At 44.6% G+C, this 24,835-nt stretch overlaps 2 protein-coding genes across 2 annotated transcripts in view; one reads left to right on the forward strand and one right to left on the reverse strand.

Annotated features, from left to right (window-relative positions):
- Ell3 (elongation factor for RNA polymerase II 3) lies at window positions 1–5,294 on the forward strand. Its single transcript, XM_087207346.1, has 11 exons — window positions 1–208; window positions 433–468; window positions 700–812; window positions 915–1,125; window positions 1,213–1,292; window positions 1,499–1,574; window positions 1,818–1,995; window positions 2,069–2,111; window positions 2,218–2,389; window positions 2,579–2,623; window positions 2,811–5,294. The coding sequence occupies exons 1-11, from the start codon at window positions 77–79 to the stop codon at window positions 2,919–2,921; spliced, it is 1,197 nt and encodes a 398-aa protein (XP_087063472.1). The 5' UTR covers window positions 1–76; the 3' UTR covers window positions 2,922–5,294.
- The window catches only part of Pdia3 (protein disulfide isomerase family A member 3), a 23,957-nt gene continuing 4,301 nt past the window's right edge, over window positions 5,180–24,835 (reverse strand). Inside the window, exons 2-13 of the mRNA XM_087207345.1 lie at window positions 23,448–23,526; window positions 21,415–21,532; window positions 15,064–15,171; window positions 12,899–13,028; window positions 10,639–10,755; window positions 10,225–10,350; window positions 9,587–9,769; window positions 8,185–8,293; window positions 7,312–7,440; window positions 6,497–6,576; window positions 5,963–6,020; window positions 5,180–5,597 (exon numbers count right to left, since the gene is read on the reverse strand). Coding sequence (XP_087063471.1) covers window positions 5,484–5,597; window positions 5,963–6,020; window positions 6,497–6,576; window positions 7,312–7,440; window positions 8,185–8,293; window positions 9,587–9,769; window positions 10,225–10,350; window positions 10,639–10,755; window positions 12,899–13,028; window positions 15,064–15,171; window positions 21,415–21,532; window positions 23,448–23,526 — 1,351 coding nt within the window. The 3' untranslated portion in view covers window positions 5,180–5,483. The remainder of the gene's footprint in view (window positions 5,598–5,962; window positions 6,021–6,496; window positions 6,577–7,311; window positions 7,441–8,184; window positions 8,294–9,586; window positions 9,770–10,224; window positions 10,351–10,638; window positions 10,756–12,898; window positions 13,029–15,063; window positions 15,172–21,414; window positions 21,533–23,447; window positions 23,527–24,835) is intronic.

Genomic DNA, 24,835 nt, shown 5'->3' on the forward strand with positions numbered 1-24,835 from the left:
GGGCGGAAGCCGGCGCCGCAGGGGCAGCGGGACCTAGGTGCGCGGAGGACGCGGCGCTGCAGGTGCCGCCCGAGCTATGGAGCGACCCTGGGACCCCCTGCGCGGCGCGCTAAGGTTCTGCTTCTCCCCCGCTGCCCGGACCAGCCTGCTCCTGCTCCGGCTGGACACCGCCGCGCTACGGGCGCTGCAGGAGGGCGGGCGGCAACAGGTGCGCCCCGCCCCGCCCTCTCCCCCGCCGCCCCGCCGCCCCCGCCGCCCCGCCGCCCCCGCCGCCCCGCCGCCCCCGCCGCCCCGCCGCCCCGCCGCCCCGCCGCCCCGCCGCCCCGCCGCCCCGCAGCCCCCGCCGCCCCGCGGCCCCGCCTCGGCGCTAGAGGGGCTCGGCCGGCTCCCGTGCACCCAGGAACCCGCCCAGCTCGCCTCTGTCTCCCGCAGGTGCGGCCCGTGATCGCTTTCCAGGGCCCCCGAGGGGTGAGTGCCGGTCCGAACGACCCGGCTCGGGAAGCGGCGGGCGGGCCGGGCCGAGCAAGTTCCCAGAGCGGAACCGAGCGGGCGCGGCGCGGCGCGGCGTCCTGGGAGGCTGTGGGGAGGGCCGGGCTTCTGGGCCCCGGGGACCCGGCCAGCTGCACCTGGCGCTAACGAGCCCCGGGGGAGCCCCTCGGTCGGCCTGACTCCGCGGGCGTCCGTGTGCTTCCACCCTAGTACCTGAGGCTCGCAGGCCCCGGGTGGTCCTCCCTCTTCTCCTTCATAGTGTCCCAGTGTGGCCGGGAGGGGACTGGCGGTGAGCTGGACCTCGTGTGCCAGCGCTTAGACAGGTAAGGGACAGGCGGCAGGGAAGATAGGGTTGGTGGAAAAGCGGACTGTGAAGAGGTGCTGTAAAGCTCTCCACCCTCCTGGGGTTTTCCACTTTCCTCCAGATCTGAGGCTGATCGCCTCCACTGCCTGGGGCCACTCAGGGAGCGCCTCACTATTTGGGCAGCCATGGATTCCATCCCAGCCCCGTCCTCAGTTCAGGGACACAACGTGACTGAAGATGCCAGGGATCCCGAGGCTTGGCAGAACAGGGGAGACTATTCTGAAGGAGATGTGCTGGTGTCACTGCCACAGCCACAGACAGGACTGGAAGAGGTGAGCCCAGAAACTGCAGCGAGTTGGTAAGGTGGGGCAAAGCCTGAAGCTCAGGGAGCCAAGTGCTCCTGCCATTTTCCTTGCCAGGCGTCAGATCCCCTGGCAAGCAACCAAGGACAGTCACTCCCAGGACCCTGGAGGGAGCAGTCAGCAGAGTGGGAAGTGAGGTACTGGGGACTGGGTGGGCACAATCTGGGAAGCCCTTTTCTTTTTTGGGGGGGGTGGTACCAGGGATCGAACTCATGACCTTGCGCTTGCAAGGCAGGCACTAGGAAGCCCTTTTCTAATCTCCACCCTAAGTTCTGTGAGTGATCTACCTGAGGCCTACTTCCTGCCCTGACCTCCAACCCCATTCCTTTTTCAAATATCCCAGGAAGCAGCACCATCTTCCAAATAGAGAGCCTGACCAGGCACTGCCTGCCTCTGCCAGCCGGAAGCGTCTGGAGAAGGTCAGATGTGATGCAGGGAGCACAGTCAGGCTAAAATTTGGGAGTTGATTTCGTATATGTCAGGAAGTTTGTAGAGGACAGAATAGGAAGCCCCTGGCTTGCTATTTTCTTTTCTTTTTTTGTTTTTGGTACTGGGGATTGAACTCAGGACCTTGCGCATGGAAGGCAGGTGTGGTGCCACTGAACTAAATCGCCAGCCTCCCTGGCTTGCTATTTATCTTACACAGATATTTTCCTCAGTAGAAACGTCCAGCACCAGAAGACACTGAAAAACTAGAAGAAAAGAGGCTCAGAGTTCTGTCTCCAGCTCCAAGTCCCCTCCAAGGGCTGTCTAGTCAGAATTTACAGGAAGACTGGGAGCAAGAAGATAAAGATGAAGAAGTAGACCTCAGGCTGGAGCACAGTCCTTCGGCTCAAGCAGGTGAGTTAATGAGGGGAGGCTGAGAATGCCTCTGTGGAAGACGTACAATCACATTACGTTCTGCTTCCTTTAGGGTCTGGATCCTCCAGCCCTGAAGAGGTGCCAGATTACCTCCTGTGAGTTCTCTGCATTTCCAGTTTCATCAAGCCTTGTAAATACAAATTTATGGGAAGCCTGAAGCTTTGGGGGCAGTGAAACTGAAAGTGACAAGTCTCCCTGCAGGCAATACAGGACCATCCACAGTACAGAGCAGCAGCGGGCCTATGAGCAAGACTTCGAGGCGGATTATGCCCAGTACCGCATCCTCCATGCCCGGGTTGGGGCTGCCAGCCAAAGGTTCATAGAGCTGGGAGCAGAGATCAAGAGAACTCAGCCAGGAACTCCGGAACACAAGGTAGGGCTTGACCCAGGCTAGCTGTCAGCCTCCCTGGCCATTACCCTGCTGACTACCCAGAAGCCTGTGTTTGTTCAGTGACAAGAAAACTCACTCTGGCAGAAAAATTAGTATCATTAGGTAGAAGGAGAGCGGGAATTGCTTCTCTTTATTTCTCACTGAACTTAATGTAGTTATTTTTTGTTTCAGGTGCTGGAAGATAAGATAGTCCAGGAGTACAAAAAGTTCAGAAAGGTAACATAGGTTCCGAGAATGGAAACAAGGTAGAAATCAAGTGTTCGCTTTTTTTTTTTTTTGGTACCCGGGATGGAACTTAGGCCCCTGTGCTTGCTTGCAAGCCAGGTGGTGGAGCCACTGAGCCAGACCCCTGGCCCTCAAGTGTTTGTATTTTGATATAAATGCTTTTTTTTTTTTCCTGCAGCGGTACCCAGGTTACAAGGAAGAGAAGCACCGCTGTGAGTACCTGCATCAGAAACTGTCCCACATAAAAGGTCTCATCCTGGAGTCCGAGGGAAAGAACTGGGGCAGCTGAAGCCGTCAAGCCTCTTGGCACTCTATCCAGTGAGACAGGAACACAACAGCTATAAATGAGAGTGCAACTGTCTGCTGTTCTTATGCTGACCACTCGAGTCCACGGTGGCAAGTAGAGAGCTGCTCTAGGTTCCCGAGGTGTGATATTTATTGGTGCTGTATTTTAATTTTCTAGTATGGGCACAGGGCCAAGGGTCCTCAGCTGTGCCCCAGAGAGGAGGGACAGTAGCAGACTCGGCTTTTTCACCATTAGTTCAGCCAAGTCGTTTTCAAATCCTGGGAAATGACATCATTTCTGGGACAAAATACCTTGAGGGTATCAGATGAACTAGGCGAATTTAGCCTAGAGGCTCCAAAGCAAAAAAAAATGAGAGCTTTTGTTAAAAGGAACTTGTAAACCCAGAATGGTGGCACAGGCCTGTAATCTGAGTACTTGGGAGGCTGAGGCAGGATGACTGCAAATTCAAGGCCTGCCTGGACTACAGTGAGTCTAAGAAGGGAGCGTGCAGCGTACCTGGGTACAGTGCGGAAGGCTTGGGTGTTACCCATGTACTGTACTGAGAGTTGGATTCTTCTACAAACATAGCTAAGCAAAACTGCTTTTGTGTCTTTTTTTTTTACAGTGTGTTTTCCTTAAATCCTCCAAGGCATTAGTTCTTAACCCTGGGAGCTATACATGTGCATTATTTCTGGAGCTCTGGAAAAAATGAGATCCTCAGCCCCTAGCTAGATGTTATGAATTAAGTCTTCAAAATTATGGTGGTTTTTTTTTTTTGCATAGTAATGATGGGATCCAAGGCCTCACGCGTGCTAGGCAAGAGGTCTAACACTGAGCTAACTCCCCAGCCCCTATGTTTACCTTTTGACTCGTTCTCAGTATGTCGCCCAGGCTGGCCTTGAATTTGCAACCCTACCTCAGCCTGAGTGGTGGGGTTACTAGCATGTTACAAGTGTGTGGTTCACCTTACTTTTCAAAACCATTAGACACGATCCCATTAGGTTTTGTGGAGGGGTACTGTGAGCTTTACCCAAGGCTTTTGCACTGAGCTGCATCCCCTGCTTTTTTGAGACAGGGTCTTGCTAAATTGCCAGGCTGTGTTCAAACTTGCAATCCTCTTGCCTCAGCCTCCCTGAGTGAGTGCTGGGATTAAAGGTGTTCCACCATGCCTGGCTGGCTGTAGTTCATTATTTTATAATTGATGATTAGAGATTACAACAGGAAGAAAGTTTGCCTTTTCTGAACCTAGGGATTTATACAATCACCTAAAATTAGGGCTAGCTGGAAGTATCCCACGGCTGAGAACTGTGGGCAGGACTTGGATTTATAGAGTAAATGGTTTAGTTCATTTGGACAAAAGGGGATCATTCCAGTCCTTTTTTGTTCCTTACACTTGAAGAAAGTAGGTGTTTCACTCACACCCAGTAGAGGGAATGGGCAACAGCCTGGGCTTTGGGAGAGAGGGGTGCACCAAACCTATTAGCAATTCCTTAAACAATTTGGATGGAACCCAAACTGATGCCGCACCTTGCAGGGCATTTCTGGACAGAGAGCAGTCCTCTGGAGGTGTGAATATGCAGAAAGCTTAGCTGCTGGCAAGGATAAGCAGCGACCATCCTCAGGGCATGGACAGGGTTAGAAGCAGCCCCAAAGGAGAGGCCCTCGCCTGTTCTAGCCACCAGCCTAGAAGCCTGGGCAATACGTGTGTAAGGATACAAAGGGATGAGAATTTCAGAAAGACTTAGAGGTCATAACAACTATGGACCCTGTCACTCTATAGCTGTATCTATGGGACAGTACAGTAGCTATTATGTAGCTTTCCCCCCTTTTTTGGTAGTACTGGGGGTCAGCCCCCAGGGCCTTTGCACTAAACTATATCCCCAGCCATCCCATGCTATGCACTATTTTCTTGATTCGTTGTTTGGTACCAGAGATCAAACTCACAAACTAACCCTTACAAGGCAGGTGCGGTGCCATTGAGCTGAATCCCTGGCCCCCTGCACCATTTTTTTTTGAGACAGGGTCTTGCTAAGTCCCTAAGTTGCCCTGGCTGGGATCCAACTTGCAGTCTTCCTGTCTTAGCCTCTCAGACTGCTGGACCAGGTGGCTTTTAAAATGCAAATTAAAAGGCAGTCCCTAGCCATATTTTAGATGCTCCAGAGCTACATGTATTACTGACATTCCCTTCACTGCACAAGGTTCTACTGGGTTTAATGATAGTCTAGGGAAACTTTGGGTTTTCCATTCCATAGAAAAGACAGTTTAAAGGGGGCTTATTTATTGTCACTGTTCCAAATGTACAAAAGCAAACAAAAAACCAAAACAAAACCCAACTCAATTCCCCCCACCCCCATGACACAAATAATTTTCCCAAAACCACAAACATAAACTGGTCCTGGTAACAGTGCAGCTAAGAAACAGTTTTGAGAAAATCTAACAGGATTCGGGTTATATCCATTCTGTCCTCGGCTGAGGTAATGATTCTTCATGGGTCCCAGTACCCTCCAAGGGCTTCCCATCTCTGGTAGAAGAGTCCGTTCACAAGTGGTACATTTGGCTGTTGCTTTAGAGATCCTCCTGTGCTTTCTTCTTCTTCTTGGGTTTTTCTTCTTGAATTATAGGGGGATTTGTAGCTTCTCGTTGTAGATAGCTAATAAAATCACTTAATTCACGGCCACCCTAAAAACAAAAAGATGACTCTGAAAATTTATTTCCTGGTGGGCTGTGGATAGATCCCAGGGCCTCTTGCAAGCTTGGCAAGTGCTCCACCACAGCTCTTTTTGAGTCAGGACCTTGTTACGTTCCCCAGGCTGTCCTTAAACTTGGATCTTCCTGCCTCAGCCTCTCCAGTAACTCGATCGCAGCATGCACCACCAACCCAACTTGAAAATTTAACTTTTTAAATAACTCTGGGCTTTTTGTAAAAGCAATTAGCAACTACATATATTTACCATAAGAATTCCCAGTTACACAGACCCAATTCAAGAAGTGGGTATGTATGTGCACGTGTGCATATTTGTGGGCTAATGGCCCAATACACTTACTTCATACTTCTTTGGACTTTGCTTCTGATTGGCTGGAGAGAAATAGATGGTGGGAAAACTGGGAAAAGAAAAAAAGAAAGGTTTACTAATTTCAACTTCCAGAGTAGCTGTGACATATGAGAACTGTTTCTGGGAATACTTTTCTATATTACAGATTCCATTCTCCATCAGTGGCTAAATTTTACGCCAACAAAACCCAGAATCTGAGAGCTCACAAAATATTTTGCAGTGGGGTCTCTGAACAGCCAAGAAAGGATTGGTGATTCTGTCAATTTTTTTTTTTTTTGAGACAGGATCTCAGTATGTAGCTCAGGCTGGCCCTGAACTTGCCGCACTCCTCCTGTCTCCGCCTACTGTGTGCTGGGATTACTGGCATGCACCACCAGGCCGGGCTCTGTCCTCACTTTCAATATAAAGATCCCCTAAAACCATGTTTAGTAAAGAAATGGTTTCCTGGTGGCTTACAGTAAGCACATTTTCCCCTCTCAGTCAGCTAGACATCTTTGCTAATTTTGAGTATTTTGATCTCCTTACCCTCTGACTTCATATGGAGAAGGCACATCATTGGCTGTGGCATCCATCTTGGCTATGACAATGTTCGGGTCTTTGCTGAGCTGTTAAGATGAAAAAGGTGAGACCTTTGTTTCACAGTGCTGGGGATTAAACCAGGGTCTTTGTCATGCTGGGCCAGACCTCTACCACTGACTTACATCCCCAGCCCAGCAAAGGTTAGACCTTTCAATCCCAAGTTCTCAGCGACTGAGGCACACCCAGTCAACTCAAGGCCTCAATTCGTTGGCCCTCCCGCTTTCTTCTCTATTGATTTCTATATATTAAGACTGCATACAGCCGTGTTCATGTTTACCTAGCCTGAATAAAACAATGTCAGGGCTAAGTCAAGTGTTTTAAGATGAAGGAACAACAACAACAAAAAGATGGAAGAAACATACAGATTCATATAAGCCATTATCAGTATTCAGAAACTGCTAGATATTTTTAACCATCATCTAGACTGAGGAGGTTAAAAGTGGGTAGCCTAAGGCCATGGACATTAGAGGCAGTCAAGAGACGGTAACAATGGAAATAAATCTACCATTGCTTAGAAAATAATTAGGGTAAGTAAATTTAGAACATGTACAAGAACTTCCTGTTCAGATTTTTTTGTGTGTGTTTGTGTGCATGTGGTACTGGGGATTGACCCCGGGCCTTTACACTGAGTTATACCCCCAGACACACCCATCCATTCATCTATACAAGGTCTCACTATATAACCCAGGGTGGCCGCAAACCCATGATTCGCCTGCCTCAGCCTTCTAAGCTGTGGGATACAGAACAGGGTTTGGACTTACCTTCTCTCCTAGTTCTTTGTATTTGGGCTCCAGATTCTTACAGTGACCACACCAAGGAGCATAAAATTCAATCAGTACATCTTTATTTTCATTATTCACTATTTCATCAAAATTCTCTGCTACTACTACCTGGAAAACACAGACAGTTATCTAGCTGTAAGACGAGCTGAGGAATAATTTCACAACCTGTATTTGTTTCTGGGCCCAAATCCTTTCACATTTGATGTTCTCACCGAAATAAGTCGTGGAAACCCAACTCACATTACAGACCATGTTAAAGATGTTAACCACTTCCCATTAACCTAATCATTTTTTTTTAAGACAGGGTCTCACTATGAAGTTCAGGCTGGCCTCGAACTCACAGCAACCCTCCTGCCTCAGCCTCCCAAGTGCTGGGATTACAGGAGTGAGCCAACACACCTGGTTTAACCAAATCTTTTTTTTTTTTTTGTACCGGGGATCGAACTTGGGACCTTGTGCTTGAGGCAGGCACTGGAACCACTGAGCTAAATCTCCGGGCCCCCAAATCATTCTTGTGTCTCCCACCTGTCACAATATGTCCAGTCACAGGACACACTACTGCTACCTCACTGTTCCTTAAAATAATTTCAGAGCAACACAGTGCTGCTCAGGGCTTGCTCTACCCCAAAAGGTAATCTACCCCACCCCAATTTTTCCATCAGAAAATTCTACAGTTTTATACTCTTGCCACTACCAAACATTTAATAAGCTCTGTGAATGTTTATGACTCAGGGAGGTGAGGACCAAAAAAAAGCCAACACCAACAAGGACTTTGTTTAGACCCAACAGTTTTGGAATAAAGAGATGAGGAGGCAACTGCTGACAGGCACAGGGAGGATGTGGGTAGTGCACCTTTACAGGCCCATCATTGCCCTCAGGGATAGGCTCAGACTTCAAGTATCTCTTCAGGTTGCCATCAAAGTAATCCTGCAGGAACCTCTCCAGAGCCTTGCCATCCCGCCTGCATGGAAAAGACAGGGCTGGGTTTGGTGACTCATTCCCACCACTGAGGATTAAAAAGGCAATTTCTCTGAGCAGTTTTTGCATATTTTAGCTTCAATTCCATGGCTGGAAAAAAAAAAGGTAGACCTCTTTCTCTTAATATGCAGAACTATTGACTGAACAAGAAACAACCCACCTCCTTCTACTTCCAATGTGTTCTTTGTAGATTCGAAAGTTCAGAAGGAAGGAACACTAGTCTTCTGGACATTCATTTTCACTCAATTTTATAGGAGAACCAGGTCCTGTTGCTCTTGAGAACAGTATCTATTTACAGTATCTTGTTGTGTTTTTTTTTGGTACCAGGGATCGAACTCAGGACCTTGCGCTTTTGAGGCAGGCGCCATGCCACTAAGCTATCTTGTTTTACTGATTATTATTTTTTTGGTACCAGGGATTGAACTCGGGTCCTTGTGCTTTCGAGGCAAGCGGCAGAACTACTGAGCTAAATTCCCAGCCCTGTTTTACTGATTTTTATTGATTGGCTTATGAGGTGGATTTTCCTCTTGTCTTAATCTGCAAAGTCTCAGGTGCTGAAGGTAAAAATTGTGTACGGGTCTTAATATCTTTCCAGTTTTCTGTGTTTACTTTAGGCCCATATGGGACTCTAAGAAGAAAAGATGTTCCGTACACATGGGAGGGGGTTAAGTTTAAAAGTCTATCAATCTGCCAGGGATTTAGCTCTGTGGTTTCCCCACCTGCTGCGCAAGGGCAAGACCCGAGTTCAATCCCCAGTACCAAAAAAAAAAAAAAGGTATATCAATCTCAAAGAAGCTGTCCAATCTTTTCCACTATCTTTTTTTGGTGGCTTTTTTTGGGGGGGTACCAGGGATCAAACTTGACCTTGTGCTTGTGAGGCAGGCGGCGGTACCACTGAGCTAAATCCCCGGCCCTTTTGGTGGCTTTTTGAGACAGGGTTTCCCTATGTAGTCCAGGCTGACACAGAACTCATGATTCTCCTGCTTCAGCCTCCCAAGTCCTTAGATTACAGGTGTGCACCACTTCTACCTACTTCAGTACTTCTAACAGAGTGAAATCAGCTAAGAATTCTAAGCCCCACCCTTTTGCTAGTTTTCAGAAATCGTAGAGGTCAATGATGGTCCTTAAATACCTGTAATTACACAGGAAGTGACAAGCTGACTAGAAGACCTATCTCCACATCCCAAAGCTGTTCTTTTCATAGTTCTCAGCAATATAAAAGGCTTTAATTTCTCTGGAGATTCAAATCCTGAACCCATGCTAACTGGCAACTCACGAGAACTCCTCTTGCATGACAAACTTCTCTCCTTTAGCAGTTCTGATAGCAACAACAGGAATCTCTCCAGTACTGCTCTCCAAGCCAAAATCAGACAGCTCGTGGCTGAAGGTTTTGCGGCTAGCCACTGCAAAGTTGAGTTTGTGTCCGGCATCCAGGAATTTTTTTGCCACCATCATCACCCTGTGGGAAACAAGATATTTGTGCCAAGACTCTTATCAGGGTGGTAAAGCTTTTTTTTTTAAATTAAGAAGCCAGAGACTAGAAAGTAAAGACCAAGTTCTGTAGTCCACACAACCCTCTGGAATCATGCTGAACTTATATCCCTGGGCACAGACCCAGAATTACTGTGTACTTCACTGTCCTACTGGACTTCACTACCAAATTGGTGGTATTGTGACTTGACATCAAATCTGCACATTTTATTGAAGGGTTTGGAGACAGTGTGTCACAAAGCAAAAGAACACTTATGAGAGACACCCAGTCAATTTGGAAACAGCTTGTCATTTGTCCTTACAGCTTCAAATGAGGTTTTGGAGCTCAATGTCCTCACTCATATATAGTAACAAGATAATGAAAAGGAACTGCTACCACATTGGGAAAACTTGCTTACAAAAGGGAAACCTGACCCTAATTACCTGTTTCTCCAGTAGTTGGAACCTTTAGTGTTCTTCTCATAGTCCACATCGTAGTAAGCTATGAGCAAGTCCTTGCCCTGTATCAAGTCTTTATTGTCTTCTGTCATATGAGGACAGATACCAAAACTGAAATGAAACAATCCATCATGAACCTTGGCAATTTATAGCTGTATCACAGCATTTATAAAGCAAAGACATTTTCAACATTTAGGACAAACACTGAACGGTAATATACCTTGATAGGACCACCGTAAGAATTCTAGGGCCCAGACATTAGTGCCAGTATAAATAGTAAAAAACTACTATTGCTGTAATCTGCCAAATAGGGTATTTAAATCAAAACATGGCTGTGCTTAATAACTGAGGCAAACAAATCTGTGACAAGGTATAAAGATATAACAAGGTATAACTCACATGTTTTCCTGGATAAACTTTTTAATTTTGCCACTTGTCATTTTCTGCTCTGTATATGCCACGGTTTTGTCCTCAAACTTGTTAGCAAGATGTGAAGGACGAAATAAAGTGATACCTCTTAAAAAAAAAAAAAAGTGTTAGTAGACAGACAGCAGAGGAACTGCCTCCCATCTTTCATTTAAAGCACAGATGATCTACTTTTGCTATCACTAAGCACAAAGGGATTCTTCTGGGATCACAGAGGTGGCCACCCGACATCTCACCAGCCACCTTGTTCCCAGGTGTAGTAACTGGGTATAGGGTGTACTAAACCTTGTGTTAGAAATGTGAGACCTTTGTTGTGATCTTAGGCCACCCCAACCCCAAATTTCAAAGACCCTGGGCCTGGCATCAATTTAACCCCTTGGGCTTTGCCTTTCCATTAGCTCAGAAGGGAGTTAAACTAAATGACTAATTTCCAAATCTTGAAAAGCAGAATGCAGGCCGGCATGTACAATGACATAAATAAAGCAGAGTCCGCTCCTGTCACAAAATCCCTTCACCTTGGGCAGGGGATTTAGCTCAGACGTGTTGTCGCCTGCCTTGCAAACACAAGGTCCCGATCGGTCCCGATCCCCGGTACCAAAAAAAAAAAAGAGCAAAATCCCTTGACCTTGAACCGCCTCCCCCCACTTTTGAGACAGGGTTTCGCTGCGTCATTCAGGCTGCCGAGAACTCACTATCTTTCTTTTTTCTTGGTCCTGGAGATCGAACTCGGGTCCTTGCGCTTGTGCAGCAGGGGTTGAAACCATTGAGCTAAATCCCCAGCCCTCACTATATCTTTCTAGTTATGAAATGTTTGTAGGTACACAACTATAGACAATATTTAGGTGAAGTTCATTTAAAATTCCTTAGTTCTAGATTCCTCTATCTCCTTTTTTTTTTTGGTACTGGGGATTGGACTCAGGACCTTGCGCTTGCAAGGCAGGCGCAGTGCCACTGAGCTAAATCCCTGGCCCTCTTTTTTTTTTTTTTTTTTTGTGAGATAGGGTCTCCCTATTAGTTCAGGCTGGCCTCGAACTCATGGCAATCCTTCTGCCTCAGCCTCCCGAGTGCTGGAATTACAGGTGTGCACCACCATGTCCGGTTAGATTGCTCCATCTCAATAAACCAAATTTAGGAAATTTTCCCTCTTATTGGTACGACTTTGCCTCTCACAGAATCCGAGCTTTCCTCAATCCACTAAGACACAGGAGAAATAGAAGCCTCTTAATTTTCAGCCTTTTGTTCTCTTGAAGCTGCACCTAAGGCTTGGTTCAGAGTCACAGGCTCTTACCCAGGAAGATATGACTATCTGAATGACCCAGACTCTGCCTCCAGCTTCTCCTCGGTCACTCCTCGTCCCCACACCACTCCCACAGGCACATCTGTTTTTGGCTTCATTTTACCACCTTTAAGCCCTTTTTCATTCTCCCAACAGTAATCAACACCTAACTTTATGTTAATGTTTTACAGCATTTTTAGAGGACACAAACTACCCATCAAACAGGAATCGGCAGGCTTAATCACCAAGCCTGCCAATCTACAGCCAGACTTTCTGGCTTGGAAAAACTAATCTTTCAAGAGTCACTTCCTGGGCGTCATGGTGCACGACTGTAATCCTATCACTCAGGAGGCTGAGGTAGGAGGATTGCCACTAGTTCAAGGCCAGCCTGGGCTACATAGTGAGTTGAAGGCCAGACCCTGTCTCAAACATAAATAAATAAAAAAAAATTAATAAATAAATAAAAAGCTTTACAAAGAGTCACATCCTGCCCAGCATGGTGGTGTATGCCTGCAATCTCAGCACACAGGAAACTGAGGAAGGAGGATCACCTTGACTTCGAGGCCAGCCTAGGCTACACAGTGAGTTCAAGGCCAGTCTGAACTACACAGTGAGACTGTCTTATGTTTCTATTGCAACACACACAAAATTCATTCATTGAAACATTATCTTCTATGAGTCCCCCTTACAAGACAGTAATAGAACCAGGCGTAGTGGCTCATGCCTGTAATCCCAGCACTTGAGAGTCTGAGGCAGGAGTTAGAGGCCAGGCAGGACTACATAGTGAGACCCTGTCTAAAAAAACGAAACAATAAAACCAAACAAAAGAAATGAATAGTTTCTGGCACTTAGCTTAATGCCTAGCAAGTACTCGATCAAACTTTGGAAATCATGAGCACAAATCCCTCCTGGTCAAATAGTGACAGAAGGACAAGGGCATTCAGCTCAGTCACTTACTCTCCATTGTCATCATATTCCTTCACCAGAGATTCAACATTGGTGTGGGCGAATCGGTAGCTGTCCCGAAAGTTGCTGGCTGCCTTTAGGAACTCAGAGTGTGCTTCACTGAACAAATCCCTGAAAAACCCTACATGGAAAATGTAGGAAGAAGCTGTAAATGTTAACAGATATTCAAGAATTTTAAGTTCTACTTTTTAAAGCTATCATTCTTTTCTGGGTAGAAAGAATAAGGACTTGGGAGGTCCAGGATTTAGCTCAGTGGTGCTGCCGCCTGCCTCTCAAGCACAAGGTCCTGAGTTTGATGCCCCGCACCAAAAAAAAAAGAATAAGGACTTGTTCTGCTTTGACACAATAACCCACCCTCTAAAGAAACTTAAAAACATACACACAGCAAGGAGAAAGGCTGGCCACTGCCCGGGGCTTCCCACTCACCACTTCACTCTCTCTCTGCACACCGTGCCATGAGACGGAGTCAACAGGGCCCTCCCCAGAGGCAGAGCAGATGCTATCACTATGCTCTCGGACCCCCACATTTCCCAGCTGTAGAGATTTTGTTATAGCAACAGAAACCTGACTAATACAACCCCAGAAAGTAAAGATGGGTGTAAAAACATTTTTTGATTTTTTGAGACAGGGTCTCACTATGCAACCCAGGCTGGCCTTGAACTGGCAGCCATTCTCCTGTCTCAGCCTCCCAAGTGCCGGGATTACAGGCGTGTGCCACCATGCCCGGCAAGCTGTAAACTATGTAAGACAAATCCTAGCCATTTTATCTTAAATTTTAAATTCAGTTATAAGCCCGGCATGATGGCACATGCCTGTAATCGCAGCACATGGGAGGCTGAGACAGGATTGCCTTGAGTTCGAGGCCAGCCTGGGCTACATAGTGAGTTCAAGGCCAGGATGAATTACAGAGTGAGCCCATGTTTCAAAAACAAAAACAAGGGCTGGGGATTTAGCTCAGTGGTTCCAGCGCCTGCGGCCTGCCTCACAAGCGCAAGGCCCCAAGTTCGATCCCCGGTACCAAAAAACAAAAAACAAAAACAAGGCCCAGGGATTTAGCTCAGTGGTTCCAGCGCCTGCGGCCTGCCTCACAAGCGAAAGGTCCCGAGTTCGATCCCCGGTACCAAAAAAAACAAAACAAAAAACAAAAACAAGGGCCGGGGATTTAGCTCAGTGGCACTGTGCCTGCCAAGCAAGTGCAAGGTCCTCAGTTTGATCCCTGGTACCGAAAACGAAACAAAACAAAACAAAAACAAAAAAACCAGGGCTGAGGATGTAGCTCAGTGGAGCTGGACCTGCCTGGCAAGCGCAAGGTCCCAAGTTCAATCCCCGGAACCAAAAGAAAAACAAAACCCCCCAAATAAATTCAATTGTAAAAAATAAGAAATAGTTTACTTGCATTGTCTTGCTTTCAAACTTTCCTTGCAACTGTAAGCACTCTACTGAAAGTTAAATTTCAGAATTTAGGAAATGCTAGCAGCTGGGAGCGGTGGCACATGCCTGTAATCTCAGCAGTCTTGGGGGAGCTGAGGCAGAGAATCAAAAGTTTAAGCCCAGCCTGGGTAATTTAGTGAGAACCACCCTCCCCCACCCCAAATAAAATGGGCTGGGGTGGAGTTTATTCCCCAGTACTAGAAAAAACAAAAGAAGGGGGGCTGGGATAGAGCTCAGTGCAAAGAATCTGGGTTCAATCCCCAGTACTGAAAAAGCAAGAGAGAGACTGAGACTGGACTGGCGTGGTGTATGCATCTGTAGTCCCGGCTACTAAGAAGGCTGAGGCAGGAGGGCTCAGAGTTCAAGGGCAGTCTGGCAGGAAAAAAAAAGGGGAAGATATTCCTATTCTAGTCCTTTAACTGAAATTAAACCTTTACATTTCTTTTTTTTTTTTGGTTCCAGGGATCGAACTCAGGACCTTGCGCTTGCAAGGCAGGCGCCAGAACCACCGAGCTAAATCCCCGGCCCAGACTTACATTTCTAACAACACAATCCACTGAAAATACCATTTCCCCCATATTACAGTAATACTGGCCCAATTCTATCTGCTGTCTTTTAAACTGCCTCAAGCTTCCTAAGATGGTTTTCACTTCGTGCTGTCCTCATATATGGAGGGTTTTTGAAAACAAGTTGGTAATTTTGTGGCCAAAATATTTGCTACTTACCTACCACAGAGGCATCTTTGTCACTAATGAACTTCTTAAATTCTTCCTCAGTCCTGAGAGGAACTGAAGCTGGTCCTGACTGCTTCTTCAGGTGGCTGACAATTCCATCTTATCAAAGTTACAATAAGAATTTAGTGTTTGAGAAGGAAATTTTCATGATTCAAATTTCAAAAGGTACAAAAGGACATACAATAACCCCCCCCCCCCCCCCCCGTTCCTAGTCATCTATTTTCCTTCCTGTAAGGTTTCAGGGTTTTCCTTTGATTTTTTTTTTAGAGGGTGTACCGGGGTTCAAACTCAGGACCTTGTGATTGGGAAGCAGGAGGTGGAACCACTGAGCTAAATCCCCAGCCAATCCTTTGATTTTCTGAGACAGGGTCTCACTGTGAACTTTAGGCTGGCCTTGAGCTCACAGCAGTCCTCCTCCCTCTGCCTCCTGAGTGCTGGGATTACAGATGTGCACCACACCTGGCATAGTTTCAGTTTCTTGCATGTCTTTGCACTGACAAACAAATTGTTATTTATTCTTTCTCTAATGGCAACATATACATGTGTTATATTTGTTGTTTAATACAGCTTACAGGTAAACTATATCAATACATAAAGAGCTACCTTAACCTTTTATTATAGCTACATATTGTTTCATTATGTGGATGTACCATGGTTTAGCCCACCACAACTAATGTGTGTTTATAATCTCTTGTTACAAATGACTCTGTGATATTGTGATAAAGGGTTAATGTTATTTTGCACATGACAATATAGCTACAGGTTATGTTCCTAGAAGTGGATTCACTGGGTCAAAAGATACATGCATTTATAATATTAAAAAGATTTACCTATTATTTTTATCCTTCCACTATGAAGTAAATTTCAAATGAGTAGTGATCTTTGTTGTGCCTACCATATAAAAGGTTCAGTAAACATCCATTCTGCAACTTAATAAAGTCTCTATTCTTAAAACAGTGCAGTGATCTATAGCCTTACATTTTAAAAGCCAAAAACACAGTGCCTTGGATAGCTCGTACAGCAACGTAACTACAGATCAAATCATTCTTTTTTTTTTTGGTACCAGGGATCGAACCTGGGTCCTTATGCTTGAGCAGCAGGCGGTGAAACCACTGAGCTAAATCCCCTGCCCCAGATCAAATCACTCTTGATCTGGCCAAAATCACATTTTCCTATTGAGATGCAATGGGCTAATTAAGTGAAAAGGTTTAAAAATAGAATATTACATACTGAATACATGTACTGAAACCCAAAACACACTGCACTCTACAAATATGTACAATGATCATGTGTCAAAAAATGAATAAATTAAAAAAACACACAAGCTAGGGGTACAGGTGGCAGAGCACTTAACTAGTGTGCTTGAGGCTGTGGGTTCAATCCCCAGCATCAGGACTGCAAGATTCTGGCTCTCTCCCCCGTGCCTGGCTTTCAGACTATTATTCCACTTACTCTTTTGGTCCACTGAAACCACTCATGCACTCAAAACACAGCCCAGAGGCAGTACTATTGCTCTGATGGGTTTTTTTGCAGTAGTGATGAACAAACTCACGGCTCTGCACATTCTAAGATTGAGTTTATCTGCACTAAATTGTTTTTTCTCTCCATTAATGCACATTTAGGGGAAAAATAAGTTTTCTTCCACCGAGAAGTTCTACATCAACAGATTAGCTGAAATTAGATATGAACTGTTCAGTCTTCCACATCACAATATAAATGATAAAGAATTCCAAGTGTCTATATACCTTCTTTAGAAGGTGCACAGGAGTGCTGAATAATCTGTTTAAAGCATAGTTCCTAGAGGTGCATACAAACAAAATCTCTTCTGACTATAAACATTTGACTTACTGGTCAGAGGGTGAGAAATTCTCTAGCTTAACATACTTAACTACTCAAGCTGAGGCAGGAAGATCACAAGTTTGAGTCTAGTCTTAAATGAGTTAGCCAGATCCTGTCTGAAAGATTTACTAAGTATCTACTTTGTGTGAAAAGTCTAGGTGCTGGGGTAGAGTTGCAAACAAACCAAACAAGGTTTCTGTTTTCATGGAGCTTACAATATAGTACATTTCCAAATAAATTAACAATTAAAAAAACCAGTAATAGGGCTGGGGATTTAGATCAGTGGGTCTGCCACCTGCCTCGAAAGCACAAGGTCCCGAGTTCAATCCCCAGTACCAAAAAAAACACAAAACAACAAACCAGTAACAAATATTATTATATTGTATACCTAAAATGTACCAATAAGGGCCGGGGATTTAGCTCAGTGGTTCTGCCATCTGCCTCTTGATCCCTGGTACCAAAAATAAAACAAAACAAAAAAAACCCCAGTAACAAGTGCTAAGCAGAGAATTAAGAGGATGAGATAAGAAAATGACTGGGTTGGCTCCCTCAGATCTAGTGACCTGGGAAAATGTCTGAGGAAAATTGAAGCCATGGTCTAAATAACACAAAGAAGCAAGACATGCAAACATGAGGAAAGACTGCTTCAGGCTGTGAACCCAGCCAGGGTGAAGAGCTGAAGGTCAAACAGTCCCAAGACGGCATCAGAGTGAGAGAGGAGACATGGTCTAGAGTGCTTTATACAGGAGTAAAATGCTGCAACTTCTAAAATCCCCAAACTTAAACTCTCTCCTCTTGGCCTTCCATTATGAAAAGGAATATATCTGACTTTGCTGGATAAAACTGTCTTTGATCATTTGAAAGAAAATTTTTTTTTTAAACTTTTTTTTTTTGGTACCGGAGATCGAACTCGGGTCCTTGCGCTCGCGCAGCAAGCGGTGAAACCACTGAGCTAAATCCCCGGCCCTTGAAAATATTTTTTTGTCATCACCTGTGATTTCGAAGCACGCAGCTCCCACTGCACTCTTAACTTTACTCTCATCCTTGCTCATCATGTTCTGGCCCGTGGTCTCTCTGTACCTCTAACATGCCGATCTCCTCTGCACATCACAGCCATTTGCGTCTGTTTTCCTTCTGTCCAAAAGGCTCTCACCAAGGTCCTCTCCTAGCTGGGCCCTCCCTGTCAGGTTTCAGCTCAAAGGTTTCTTCCCCAACCACCCTGACCAGGTGGTCCTCCCCCACAAATCAGTATCACATCACCCAGTTTTATTTTTCTCTTAATACTTTCATTACTAATTCATTTTATCTGTACATATTTTTGATTTCTTAAATTATGGTAAAACATAAAGCTAGGCCTGGTGCTGCATACCTGTAATCCCAGCTCTCTGAGAGGCTGAGACAAGAGAATCACAAGTTCAAGCCCAACCTGGGCAATTTAGTGAGTTGGTGAGATCCTATCCAAAATAAACTCAGTGCAAAGGGCTAGAGTTTAATCTCCAGTAGAAAAAATATGTATATCTGCAAACATGCATCATAAAATTCAGCATCTCGATCATTTCTTTTTTTTTGGTACTGGGTATCAAACTCAGGACCTTGTGCTTGTGAGGCAGGCGGCGGAACCACTGAGCTAAATCCCCGGCCCCATCTCGATCATTTTTAAGTACATTTAAACGATGCACAACCAAGGCCCAGAACTGTTTTCACCTTGCAAAACTGAAATTCTAGAAGGCTGTGCGTGGTGGCACACACCTGTAATCCTAGCACTTGGAAGGCTGAGGCAGGAGGACTACTGCAAGTTTGAGGCCAATCTAGGCTACATAGTGAGTTCAAGGCCAATCCCAATTACATAGTGAGATCCTGTCTCAAAAAAAAAAAAAGCAAAACAATACAACCCGACCCAAACAAAAACTGAAATTCTACTATTAAACTCCCCTTCCCTTCCTCCAGTCACTGACAATCTATCCTGCTTTCTCTCTCTTTGAAGATTGATATTCTTGGTACTTCACCTAAGTAGAATCATATGTATTTGCCCTTTTTTTGGGTACCGGGGATTGAACTCAGGTCCTTGTGTTTGCACAGCAGGCGGCAAAGCCACTGAGCTAAATCCCCGGCCCTGTATTTGCCTTTTGTGACTGGCCTTTTTTCACTTAGCTCAATGTCTTCAATGTTCACCCATGTCACAGAGTGGGTCAGAATTTTCTTCCTCTTTAAACCTGAACAGCATTCCACTATGTATATATGTGTGTGTGTGTGTGTGTGTGTGTGTGTGTGTGTGTGTGTGTATACATATACATATATATATACACACACACACACACACACTTTATTAATCCAATGTGAATAATGCTGCTATGAATGTGGACAACAATCTCTTTAAGACCCTGCTTTCAATTCTTCTGGGTATATACCTAGAGGTAGACTTGCTGGGTTATATGATAATTACACAGACACTCCAGTTAAGGACCAAGTTCCGTTCCTGTGACAAGGATGTTAAATGAATTGGTCACTAAATGAGGAATCCTATGTAGTATGTATATTCACAACAAAGATATGACCAAAGGAAACTCCCAACTTGATGGGCAGGGGATGCAGCTCAGTGGTGCTGTGCCTGCCTTGCAGGCTCAAGGTCCTGAGTTCGATCCCTGGTACCAAAAAAAACCCCGAAACAACATCAACAACAATTTGATGACTTAGGTTTTACGTGCATAACTCTTACATGAAGTACTGTAATGTATAACACAACATAAAACTACAGCTCTGTACTGTACAGTACAATCAGCAAAAATTACAGTACTGTATAAAGAAGGTGTACCTTACGAAAAAGACATTGAGGCTCTATAAACAGGATGGGACTGTACAAAAAAAAAAAAAAAATAGGTCATAAGCCCCAGAGGCTGATCTAAGTCAGAACAGTCATTAAACAAGGAATATCTGTATCTTTAATTTTTGGGGGACCCACCACACTCTTTTCAATTAGCAGTGCACAAAACTTCCTATTTTGCTACATCCTTGCCAACACCTGTGAGTTTTTTATTAATTTTGCTGTCCTGTGGATTGAACTCAAGGCCTTAAGCATGCTAAGCTGATGTTCTACCATCGAGCTATACCCTTTTTAAAAAATTTAAAATCCTTCTTAAAAATAAAAAATAACCCTACCTCAGGGTTATTTGTACAAAGAACATAGGACGACACCTGTACCCCACAGTCCAAGGGTCATACCAATCCTTAAGTCCTCACATTGGCAGAGGCCTTTACTGTGAAGTTTTCACAAGCGGTCCGGGCACCTTTGGGAGCTTGAGCTGGATCCCAAGTTGGAGCTGCAGCCTGAGCCTTTGGCTGGCTGAGCCTACGATCTGACAAAGTGGGCATAAATATGCTCCCCCACCCTGGGTGGGCAATGCAGGCAAGTCGACTGAGCTTGTGGCTGACATCTTTGGGTTCAACTCCTTGGGCTTTATGAGGACCCCAGTGGCCTCAGCATGTGTATTTGTGGCCTTGGTATTGATGGCCTGCATTTTCTTTAGGCCATTCTTCAGCTTCTGGCAAAACATTCCTCAGGAATTTGGGATCTACCCCCTTAAGAGATTCTTTGTAACGGGTTTCTTTTCTTTTTTTTTTTTTTGGTACTGGAGATTGAACTCGGGTCCTTGTGCTTGCACAGCAGGCGGAAAAACCACTGAGCTAAATCCCCGCCCCGTAAAGGGTTTCTTGACAGCATTTCTGTGCCATTCTTGGGACTGGTTGTACATGGTGTGGTTCTTGGACCTGGTCTGCACCATGACCTGTGGCTCACCCATTTATACATCTGTAACTTCTTTGTTGTCCTTCTTCCCTTCAGAATGTAAGCACCATAAAGGACTTTTTCTGTTAACCAACACTAAGCACCTAGCATATCTAGAATATCCAGCATGGTGTACTCAAAACTTATCAAACGAACAAGTGCCTAGCTGATCTTATATTCTAAGTTCAAATATTTTCTGTATTACTTACACAATGTATATACAGTCGATCCTCCTACTGCAACCAGCTGACATACAAACAACTTGGGTTACAACCAGAATTTTAGTTTTAACTTACAAAGTCTTGAGTTAAGACCCAAACGACGGCAGCTTGTGCTTCCAGATGGTCTCAAATACAGATTTAACCCTTCAAGAGTTCTGGAAGAAACATGACAGCATCCTTTCCTGTGCAGGGCTGATTGAGAAATCCTGGGCCAGTGTCTCTCTAAGGACACTGAGATCTGCCTGTGTACGGGAGAGAGACTTTGAAGGCTGTGGAGAGGAGCCTGAGCCTTCAACTGACCAATCTGAGTTATAACCAGCCCTTGGGAACGAATTGAGTTCGTAAGTCAAGGGTCCACTGAATTTAGAGAGGCTTGTTTTGCACCAAACTGACCTGGCAGGTAAGAGATTTTTAATACAGAAAAACCCATTTTCATGTTTCCGTGACCAAAAGCAAGACACTTAACAAATTCACTTTCCAGAATGTAACCAGGGTCCTTACCAGCAGTCCTAGGCCCGTCATAAGCCCCTGCTTCTTCACCATCCCTAAATATCTTCAAGGTTGGATAGCCAGTGACGCCATACTTATTACAGGTGTTTGTGTTCGCCGTGCAATCAACCTGCAGATTAGAACACATACACTTGTCTGTTACCCACTTATTTCCTTTAAGGTTTCCCTATAATCCCAATGTTAGTACTGGCCAAGTCATAAAGGATCAAGCAGTTCTTGGCATTATATTACAAATCAAATCTTAAAGGGTGAATGAATGGTATTTGTGTAATCAGAACCATCAAAGGAGTTCTTTAATATTTAGATTATCTGAGCCAGGGATTGAGCTCAGTGGTTTCACCACCTGCCTCGAAAGCGCAAGGTCCTGAGTTCAATCTCTGGTACCACAAAAGGAAAAGAAATAAAAGGAATAGGGCCGGGGATTTAGCTCAGTGGTTCTGCCACCTGCCCTGCAACCGCAAGGACCTGAGTTCGATCCCTGGTACCAAAAGAAAAAAAAAAAAAAAGAAATAAAAGGAATAAATGGGCTGGGGATTTAGCTCAGTGGTTCCGCCACCTGCCTTGCAAGTGCAAGGACCTGAGTTTGATCTCCTGTACAAAAAAAAAAAAAAAAAAAGAATAAAGATGGGTAACAAAAAAATTTAGATCATCCGAGGCTTCATACAAAATGCTAAAGTTACTATCTGAATTCTGTGCTTGGAGTACCTATTGTGTAAAGTAGTAGTGTTTCTCTCAGAACATGGGAGGAATAAATCACTTATACGATTAACAGTGGCTTTTTTATGTGTGTGGTACTGGATATCAAACCCAGGTCTTCACACATGCTAGACGAGAGCTCTGCTATTGAGCTATAAACTCTCTCCCCAACAATGGCTTACTTTACTAAAGGGATATATGGATGGGTACAGAGAGCTGGGGTATAGTATAATTTGGTTTTGCAAATCATAGTTAATAAAAGGTATCAGTATTTATACATGTTCCCTGAGCTGTTTTGAATCTGGGCCAAATAACAGCATACCAGATCTAGGGAGACCTATAAAGGAGGAGGAAAACAATTTCCACCTATTCACTTACCCTGAAGTAGGCAGTACTATAGGCATTTGCATATATTCTCTCATTTATTAAACTGTGATTGAACTTTTCTCCTTATGGTAAGGTGCTTGATACCAGGATTAATAGTAGTTTCCAAGGCCTGAGGATTTAGCTCAGTGGCACTGCACTTGCCTCGAAAGCTCAAGGTCCTGAGCTCTATCCCTGATACCAAAAAAAAAAAAAAAAGTAGTTTCCAAAACAGTGTTATAGATGTACAAACTAACTGTCTATTTACCAGTCCTGTGGACTGAATCCAGGGAAATGTTGAGCTATACCCCAACCATTCTTATTGAGAGATAGGGTCTTGTTACGCTGCCCAGGCTGGCCTGAAACTTGCTATCTTCCAGCCTCATTCTCCTCAGTAGCTGGGATTACAGGTTACATGTCACTTTGCCTGGCTGAACTATTTGAGGATGGCGGAAATGTTAACTTTTAGACTATAACTATGAATTTAGTGTGAAATAATGGCAAAATTCTTGAAGCATTACTTTACCTGTAACAACAAGTACCAAATTTTCAGTTATACATACTCATCAATATCTTCATATCATTTTCCTACTCCCTTCACTGTGAATATAATATGGCAGCTTCATGAACTCATTTACTCAATCATAGTTTTCCTCTAACTGCTGTACTTTTACTGTCCACATTTGCCCCTTAATTCTTACTTTTAATCTTTTGCAACTATAATTGTATTCAACAGTAAGGTTATGTATTTGCCCAGAAACTACTTTTCATTCTTCTCAGCATAAGTACAGTGAAAATGAATTTTAGTTGTATAGCCTATTTAAAATACTTCATGGGCCTGGGATGTAGCTCAGCGGCACTGCGCCTGCCTGGCAAGCGCAAGGCCCTGAGTTCAATTCCTGGTACCAAAATAAAATAAAATAAAATACTTCATATTCTTTAATGAAAACTCCATTTGTACTCACCTTTGCTAATGGGACTATTCCTTTTAATCTGCTAGCTGCAGCTTCATACTCAGGGGCAAGCCTCTTGCAGTGTCCACACCTATATAAATATAAAAAAAGCCAAATTCTCCGGTTAATCATATAAACAAATTTGCCAGTTGTCTTTCTAGGAAGAATCTCATTATAAAACTACTTTTGAAGTAGTAGATGCTTCCAAAAGCAAAAACAGTACCCGAACATCATTACTGCTAATGTAGACCAGAGTCTCGGAAGATAAAGTTCTACCTGAAGCCCAGGTCCACTCTATAAGCACTGGCTTAGTGTAAAGCAGCATCTACTTTTTTTTTTTGGTACCGGGGATCGAACTCAGGATCTTGTGTTGCCAGGCAGGCGCTGTATCACTGAGCTACACCCCTGGCCTTCTATCTTCTTAATTAAAAGTGTAATTAATAGAGTTCTGAAAGTTGTAGTCAGAAATAGACCCCACACAAAAGAAAGTAAGTGTTCAAGGTCTTTTGACCTGTCAATGAGGCCAAAAATAAGAGAACAACAAAACAGCAATAATCCTATTTCTGGTAGTACTCCAGAAAGGAAGATGCCTTTTTCCTTAGAAAACCAACACTGTGGTTCTTAAAAATATTGTGACTGAGGGCTTGGGAGTGTTACATGCTGCGAGTCAAGCCCCAACACCCCCCAGCCCACCCTCGCCCCCAAAAAGATTGAAACCTTGTAAGGTTCCAAGGTGTGATATTTTCTCTTTAAGAATCAACAGGGCTGGAGATTTAGCTCACTGGTTCCTCCGCCTGCCCCGCAAGTGCAACGTCCCGAGTTCAATCCCTAGTACTGAAAAAAAAAAAAAAAAATCAAGATTGGGTCAGGGATATAGGAAGCGCAAGGTCTTGAGTTCAATACCCAGTACTGAGGAAAAAAAAAAAAGAATCAACATTAAGGCATGGTGGCACATGCCTGTAATCCTAACACTTGGGAGGCTGAGGCAGGAGGATTGTAGTGAGTTCGAGGCCAGCCTGGACTAAATAGCGAGACTCTGTCTCAAAGAAAAAAAAAGAATCAGCATTCAACATTAACCTGGATGTGGTGGCTCAGGCCTGTGAATGCACTTGGGAGGCTGAGGCAAGAGGACTGCCATGAGGTGTTTTTTTGTCTTTTTGAGACAGGGTTTTGCTATGTACTTTAGGCTGACCTTGATCTCATTTTGTAGCCCAGGTTGGCCTAGCAATTACAGGCATGTGCCACCATGCTCAGCTTGAGTTTGAGGCTAGCATAGGCCACATAGTGAATTCAAGGCCAGCTTGAACTGCAGAGCAAGACCTTGTCTCAAAACAAGAACCAAAAAGTCATTAACATCAGATGCTTTTCTCTATTCTTTCAACATGATTCTCTGACTAGAA

This window comes from Heterocephalus glaber, unplaced genomic scaffold (assembly GCF_053883595.1).
Source record: "Heterocephalus glaber isolate CG9 unplaced genomic scaffold, H.glaber_assembly_v1.0 deba00000809, whole genome shotgun sequence".
In the NCBI taxonomy this organism is placed as follows: Eukaryota; Metazoa; Chordata; class Mammalia; order Rodentia; family Bathyergidae; genus Heterocephalus; species Heterocephalus glaber.